The sequence below is a fragment of the Prosopis cineraria genome, unplaced genomic scaffold (genome assembly GCF_029017545.1).
Source record: "Prosopis cineraria cultivar Desert tree isolate PC_DT_omini unplaced genomic scaffold, ASM2901754v1 PC15, whole genome shotgun sequence".
Taxonomy (NCBI): Eukaryota; Viridiplantae; Streptophyta; class Magnoliopsida; order Fabales; family Fabaceae; genus Prosopis; species Prosopis cineraria.
In genome coordinates, this window is record NW_026555346.1 from 3589323 (window position 1) to 3597993 (window position 8671).

At 32.4% G+C, this 8671-nt stretch overlaps 1 protein-coding gene across 2 annotated transcripts; it reads right to left on the minus strand.

Moving 5' to 3' along the window:
• Nucleotides 1-342: 342 nt before the first annotated feature.
• On the minus strand, nt 343-3318 carry LOC129294180 (tRNA (carboxymethyluridine(34)-5-O)-methyltransferase). 2 transcript variants are annotated; one of them, XM_054932366.1, is made up of 4 exons: nt 3059-3318; nt 1585-2678; nt 682-892; nt 343-571 (listed from the first exon to the last, which is right to left on the minus strand). In XM_054932366.1, the coding sequence occupies exons 2-3, from the start codon at nt 2664-2666 to the stop codon at nt 805-807; spliced, it is 1170 nt and encodes a 389-aa protein (XP_054788341.1). In that variant the 5' UTR covers nt 2667-2678; nt 3059-3318; the 3' UTR covers nt 343-571; nt 682-804. The 2 variants fall into 2 exon arrangements, with proteins under 2 accessions (XP_054788341.1, XP_054788342.1); XM_054932367.1 differs by having other exon boundaries at nt 1585-3318.
• Nucleotides 3319-8671: the final 5353 nt, after the last annotated feature.

Consider the following 8671-nt stretch of genomic DNA (forward strand, 5'->3'; position numbering starts at 1 on the left):
TAAACAAACTGTAAATGAATCACTTGATATTAAATTAATATATTTTTAATTTATATATCATAATTAAATAAAAATATATACAAATATTTATATTTTTCAAAAAAAATTAAAGATTGCTTGATAAAATGATATATTATTAATAAATATGTGATTAATATTAATTATTCTTGACTGTTCTTTGTTCTAATTAATTTTTTTAAATTTTAATTATTTTAGACCAGTTTTTAAGGAAACCAGTTCCATTTTCAACTGATTTTTTTTTTATTTTTAACTGATTTTTCTGGTTGTTAACCCGTGTCCTTGTAGCAAGTTTTGGGCTTTGAGGGATCAACCAAACCAGACTAAGAGCTAATTCCAAGTTCAACTAGTTGAACCAGCCAATTCAGTCTGGTTTTTAAAACGCTGATAAAAATAGCAAGGCATAAAATCCTTGATGCTTATATAGTCGAATTGTGTTCCTTCCATAATTCAAATCAATATAACCAAATTAGCAATTTTACACCATAATGGGTAAAACTTTCAAGTGATCGGCTTCCCCTTGTATGCTGCAGCAATTACAAATCCCCTTCCACTGTAAAAAATTACAGGTTCAGTGTCAAATTAGATACAAAGTTGAAAAATCTAGCCTCGCTAAGTCGAACTGATGCAAGTGATCGGCTGATCAAACTGACTATCAATTACCTCGCACGATTATGGAAAACAGAGAGCTCCAAAATAGCAGCTGAAGAAGCACAATGTGGTCATTCTTCAACTTTCGCTTCTCATTGATAAGTTATTGACGTATCAGCTACATTTCTTTCTTGATCACAATGTCTTCTCAAGAATGATACACCAGTTGGACTTGTCAAAAAACTTATCAACAACTTTAGCATTGTTTATTCCAGATACTAACCTGCAGAAAAAAAAAAGCAATATAATCTAAAAAAAGCAGAACTTATGCATCGGCACATATGTTAAACCATTTGAAACAGTCCTGCTTTTTTTTTTTTGGATCAAGAAATAAATAATTAAGACAGAAAGGAATACAAAGAAGCAGAATCATGAAACCCTCCTTAGCAACAGCCATAAAAGAAGAGCCGGCATCAGCCGAAATCAGCACGCTGATTAAGACAAAGGAACATTCCAAAATTATAGTGAGCTGAAACACGCGAAGAGGCCAACAAAACAAGCACATCCCACAAAAGAAGTGAAGAAAGAAGCTTCTGAGCTACCGGCTACAAATGCGCATTTTGCTCCATCTTAAATTCACCAAGTAACAATCTGAACCTTGAGTGGGTTTAGCTGAATCCAAGTTTTGATCTCATCCGAGTTCGTTTATTCAAAACCGTTTCTAGGTTAAGATGAACACTATGCTCACAAGAAATGAGGCGAACCAAACATAAAGCTAAATTGGACAAGCTACATGATGGGTAACAAAAATAAAGTGAATAGAACCCTTCTTTAACCAGGAACTGAGTTTGGCCCAAAAAAAAAAAAAAACAGAAACTCAGAAACAATTAAGGAGAAATGAGAATTTTAATCTTAAATACTTAGCTGCCTAGTTAGCAAACAATGATTGTCAAAATTAATTTTGAATGTATTTACCTTTCAAGCTCCCCTTCTCTGAAAACGTGATAATATCTGTTGTACACTACAGCACCCTTTTTGTCATCTTTTGTTGCCAGACCAGTAGCAAGAGCATGAGCAGATGCACCACTGATTTCAGCCCGGTGATAAGGCAAATGCCAAGGAACAAAATATTCCTGTCTGCTCTTTATATTCTTTTCATCCTTCGCCTTCACTACATTTTGACTCCGATTAGTTAGATCTGGAATTTCCTGGATTTCCTTGGTTGAATGCTCCTTGGAAATTCTCAGTTGCTCATCTGAGCAACTCAAATCATATTCTGGGATGCTTTCTAATGTTATGGATGAAGGGGCCCGAGCACATGGACTTCCCGGTCCTATCCACTCCTCAACATACTTCTCTGCAAGTGGAGTCCATTTGCTAATCAATGATCTATCCTCTTGCTCTACAGCCCAAACTGTTATCAGGACAAGGCCACCCCTTCTGACAACCCGTACTAATTCTTCTATTGCTTTTCTCCGTCTATTTTCAGTACTTAAGTGATGTAACACAGCTATAGATATTGCTGCGTCCCCGAAATCAGTTCTGTATGGAAGATTTACAGCATCTGCAACCAGAACTTCATGCCCTCTATCTGCGCATATTTTAATCAAGGGAGGACTCACATCACATCCTATGAGAAAGCAATCATGATTTAAGCCTAAGTATTTCCCATTGCCACAGCCTGCATCAAGGATAAGAGACCCTGACGGCAAAGATGACAAAAATGAGGCAACCTTTGGCCACTTGGCGAACCGGGTTGAACTGAAGTGGGGAGCAATCGCATCATAGACATGGTGCACATACTTCTTTTCAATTTCAGGGGTGGATTGAACACTCAATGATGAGGTGTTAGAATCTTCACTTCCTGATACGGAATCTATGCTGCCAGGTTCTGCACTGGAGCCAAAAGTATACAAACTAGATGCAACTTCAGCATTCATGTTTTTCATTGAGGCAAATTTAGAATCACAGATGCAACGGCTATAGGCAATGGGCAAACCAAGGGCCTTTTTAGATTGATTGAGGAATCTACTTGATTTTAGAAGATTATGAACCATCAGCCAGCCACACTGTATCAGAGATCACCCACATGAAGAATGGGCAAGTTTATCAAATCAAACACTCGTTTATATTAAAATTTCATGAATAATAAACACACGAGCTAGTTAAATATCCATAGTTTCTTTAATGGAGAAAGATAAGTAGATAACAATAAGTTAAAAGAGTTAAGCAGAGACCAAAACCTATCTAAAGTCTAATCAAAAGCCGAGCTAATTTCGAGGGGAAATGGGATGGCATTTTCAGAAAAATGGAAATGGAATCAGAAGCATAGGCAGAAAAAACATAAGCAAGTTTAATCGAAGCATAAAAATAACGATTCCAGTAGGGACCATGAGGGGAAGGATTTCGAGCAGTGGGAACATGTAGGGAATGCGATGCGCTTACTCACCTGCACCTCGCTCGTAAGATGACTTCGCTTCTTCGCAGAACGACTTTGCCAAAGGAGGGGAGATGAAGGGTGAGGGGGAGCGGCCAAAATGGTGAAATCGATGACTAAGAATGAGGGAAGAGAGCGACTTGCGAGGACGAAATCTGAGGAGGAGTGTCTGAAATTGAAGAACAAGAACGAGGGAGGAACCGAAGGAGTGAGCCTGAACTTGAATGAACATTTGAAGATTGGGGAACCTAGGGCTTGAACGTCTATTTAAATTTTTTTTTTTTAAAAAAAAAAAAAAAAAAAAAGAAGGCGAGGCCGGGACAAGGCGTGAGCTGCGACCTGCTAGGGAACTTGTCTTCGGGCTTCATTAAACTTTCCCGCCCCAGAACCTTCCCCGCTCCCGAAAAATGAAATTATCATAAGAAAATTGATTAATATGATTAATTTTAATTTTAAATATGATTAATTTTTTAAAAAATAAAGTGGAATTTAAAAATAAAAAATAAGAATTTTTTGAAAATATATCTAAATATCTATATTACATGTCAAAATTAGTTATGAATTAAAAATCATGGTCTTTTCAAAAATATCAAAACACTAATACTGTTTATTAAAATCAATTATGAATGGTTATCTCGTAAATGATTGTTGTATACTTTTTAATTAAAAATTTCAATTATTTTTTTCATAAAAATCTATTCAAAAACCATATAAAATCAACTTGGCGGAAGGTTAATTCTGGTTTCCTAAGTTTATATATGATTTTAATTTGTTGATTTAATTTTATAAAAAAATCTATTAAGTTCTTTAGTTTTAACATTATTGGTTTTAAATAATTATTTTTATATCAATTATTATCATTTAAAAAAATAAACTTAGTATATATGTTAATATTTGATAATATTTTATCAATATTTAAAAGTTTAATATAAGGATCTTTCATTGATAAAAGTAATTATGTTAGGATTAAATGATTAAAAAATATATTTTATAAAATTAAATGACCAAAATAAAAAAACTTGTGCAGCAAATAAAGTACTAAATGTGCACTTTAATCATTATATTTTATAAATCATGATTTTTAATTAATAATTAATTTTGGCGTGTATGGGGGTTGTTTGAATATTTTTATGAAGACCAAGATTTTAAATTTATAATTGATTGAATTTAATGCTTATTGGGTGTGTGATTAGCTATCTCTAAGAAGACTATAATTTTAGATTTATAATTAATTTTGACACGTCATAAAGGTGCTTAGATGTATTTTTACATAACCATAATTTCAAGAAAAAATGATAATAAAACCTCTTTAAAAAATATAAATGATAATTTAATCTCTTAAAAATATCATAATTTTTTTAAAGTCCTCAGGAACTTTTCTATTCTTAATAAATTTATATAAATTATCAAATTACTTTTGTTGAAAATAAAATATTCACAAATTTTGTTTAAATATTCATAATTTTTTTTATATTCGCAACAATACAACAGCAAATAAGTAATTTAACATACAAAGTTGTAATTTGCTATTGCATTGTTGGGAGTATAAGAAGAAAAGTTGTGAATGTTTAAATAAAATTTATTTATCATTTTTTAACAAGAATAATTTGATAATTTATATAAATTTATTAATGATAAAAAAATTTCTAGAGACTTTAAAAAATTTATAACATTTTGAGAGACTAAATTATTATTTATATATTTTAGAGAAATTTTATTATCATTTTTTTAATTTTAACATTTAAAATATATTATTTTGAAGCATCCAAACATGCACTTTATGTTTCCACACATGTACCCAAAAACATAAAATCCAGCCAAGCAAAATAAGAATGTGTTAGGGTCCTCTCCTAGTTTGGATAGAAAAAAGTCTAGAAAATTATAACGGAGAGAAGGAGAGAAAAAAATTTTACACGTTTGTTTATATAAACTGGTTAATTATAGGTTGAAGTCTTGTCTTTTTATCAAGCTAGACTAAATAGGTCAGGCTGAAACCCATGTATCATGTATATCTATTCATTTATGTTGATATTTTAATATAATTTAATTAAATTATGTTATAATAGTATATGATGTGCACACACTTACTCGTTTACATGGGAGGGAATGATATTTACTTACATTAATGATAATGGTTATTTAATTTTTTGGTCACATGTTTATGATAATAGCTTATTAATACATATAAGGTGAAATTTTGCTTCATCTGTTAATATAATCTTCAACTTATAAAAATAAAATTCTAAATTAAATTAACAAAATTCACATTAATTATATTTTTATGCATATACTTTATATCATACGATCTATGTTTATCTAAATATGCGTATGTATATTATTATATGTACCAATAGAATTTAAAAGTATAAGCATGTAAACTTCAAGTAAATAGGCTAGGGTCATTTGCTTATATAAGCTTTGCTGCAAGTTTAAGTTTGGCATTTTTCTTGAATAAGCTTCGCTGGGCCATATGTCTCGGTAGACCTTCTTGTCTATTTCCACCCTTAACAATGCCACTACTAATCATCATACGATTGAGAAATGAGAATTAGATCATAGTTTTCTTTTTTTTTTTCCATCTTCATCCGAAAAGAATACATTATAGTCTGAAGCCTTTTTTCTTCTTATATTATATCTTCGTTTTGTTATAAATATAGTTGTTGGTTATCTCTATGACAATAATGTATGAACGGTAAAGCAAATAATTACGTGGCTGCAGCCATGGGTCGCAGAGGAGGGGAATCTTGGATGGTCAAGGACCACATAGGCATCTCCAATTCATCCATTTCCATGCAAGCATCAAAACAGACCTCATACGAGCCGCGCTCCTTGTCCAACTCACCATCACAAGCCACGTCCGTCCCCTCTCCGCCTTCCTCGCTAACTTCCAGTTCCGAGACGACAAGCGTCATTGCGAGTCTACCATTTTCTCTGTGAACTTCAAAATCTTGATGACGCTTCGCTCTCTCTGCTCTTACTATAAGCCTTTCATCACGATACTCTCTTGTCAAGACGAAAGGATTTCGACCAATGGGCGGTGGGTACTGCCTCGTCGGTGCGCTGCTCATGGATCGCACCTTCTTCACAGGCTTACCTTCGTCCACGTCCTCCTCCAAACCAGATCCCATGGAAACGCCACTCTCTGTTCCGATCAGATCGTCTAACACGGAGCCCCCGAACACCGTTCCTTCCATGATTCGTGATGGCGTGGGAATGGACAATACTCAGATCGCGAACCTGCTTTGATTCTGAACGAGGATTGCGATCATTTCGAGGTCTGTTTAGGGATCATGTTTTTAATTGGGTGGAAACTGGTTTGAAATTTCCATTATGAGTGACATTTGTTGCTTAAAAATGACAACGATTCGCTCAAGATATACATCCGTGTCTTAATTGTGAAGCGAGAATGTAGTTATCCGCATGCAAATATCCTGAGGGGAAATTATGGAAAATTAGATATATGTATGGTGTTTAATTAGCTGGCTGGAAGTAATTAAAATAATTTATTATAGAAAATCTGGATACGGTGCGAATTGATTTGATAGATGTATGGAAGATGGGAAGGCATCAGAGTGGGGGTTATATGACTTTGTGTCCATTAAGCGGTTACCAGTTATGGCTTTGTCTGTAGGTCGCTCCATCCTATCGACGCAACGCACATAATTCCAACAGGGGTTTTCATTCACTGCCCCGCAAAAGGAGTCAACGTATTTTACTATAATTCTGGATGTTGGCAGGAAAATTAATTTGTTATTGAGATGAAATAAACAAAATACCTTTTTAGATGGAAAATATAAAATCTATATAATATGAGAAGAAAACATTTAAAGCCACCTTAGAAAACGACACGGCAAATTTAATTTACAATTTGTTGATAAAGAATGTTACTTATGTACAGTTTTAGTTGATGAAATGGGTAAAGGTATAAATCTAGGCACATACTATTTTTTCAAGTGCATCTGATAGCTTAAATTATTAAATGATGTAAAATAAATTCTGAACTTTAAAAAATAAAGTATCCAATAGTCTGCCACTAATTTCAATGGACGGACGTTATGTAAGGCCCACAATGACATGTGACACTTCACAAGCACTCCATGTCATATGTGTAAATGTGTAAATTTAGTCATGAACTATTTTTCAAGTAGTACTGATAACATCTAATATAAAAAATAGACTATCCAATACATTACTATTAATTTTGATCAAACATAATTTGTTTTCAAACTTATGAGACTTATAATACATAAATCTCTTCAATTTTCTTGCCTTCGTTCTCATTTTTAATTCAAAAAGAAAAAATTTAAAGAGTTCTTATCCGAAAACATTAGCGAAAACGACACCAACAACGTAGAATAAATAATTTATGGCTAAATTAAGTTAAAATAAGCTTTTCTCATGTGTAATAAAATCAAGCTTTTATTTCATTAGTATCATCCTCATGAATGCCTTCATATTCTTGAGCTGAGAGTAGGAACAAAGGCAAGAATATTAGAGAGATTAATACATTATGGATCTCATAAGTATGAAAATAAATTGTATTTTGTCAAAATTGATGGGAATGTGTTGGATGGTTCATTTTTGTTTATAATAAAGGCGATCCAATGCTCTTTGAAAAATAATTTGTGACTAAATTTACACATTTACACATGTCGATGTAAAGTGCCCATGGAGTGCCATATGTCATTGTGAGCCCCACATAACGTCCGTCTACTGAAATTAACGGCGAGTTATTAGATGTTCTATTTTTGAAAATTCATAATTTATTTCACACTATCTGATATTTTAGGCTATCAGATGTTTCTGAAAAAACAATATGTGGCATGTCCTAATAATGAAACTTCCTTTTCACTTAAAAAAAAATAAGATTGTTTCTTTTTTATATTAGAAAGTTCTATGATTATGAACATGTACATGGAACCTGATACCTTCCTTTTACAAGAAGGATTTTATCATTGTGACATCTTGCCGAGGATTATTACTTTCTTGATGGTCCACATCTTAAAGATAACTTGTTTCTTTGATTGATCTAGCTACCACACAATTTACAACTTATCAATGATAAGTTCATGACTCAAGATATACAGATATTTTTTTAATTTTAAATAATTTACAACGCTTAAAAATACAAAGCCATATCTATGTAAAGAAATACGAGGTGATAAAAGCAAATGAATGAGTAAGAAAAATAGCCAACTTGTGTTGGAGTACATTTACTTTCTTTTTCTTATTAAAACTGTCTGCGATTATAAATATATACTCACAAATTCATAAATGGAACCTAATACCTTCCTCTTACGAGAAAATCAGAAGGATTTTCATACTGTTATGATATCTTATCAAAGATTATTAATTTCTTATAATTGTCTACATCTTAAAGGCAACTCATATCCTTAGTCGGCGATTTAGCTACTGCACAATTTACAACTTATCAATGGTAAATTCATGCTTCAAGATATACAGGGATTTTATTCAATCTTAAATAATATACAACACTGAAAAATACAAAACTATTTCCCTGTAAAGAAATGAAAAAGTAATAAAAGCAAATACATACTTACGGATTTCGTAAATGGAACTTGTTGACTTCATTTTACAAGAAAGATTTTCATACTGTTGTGAGAT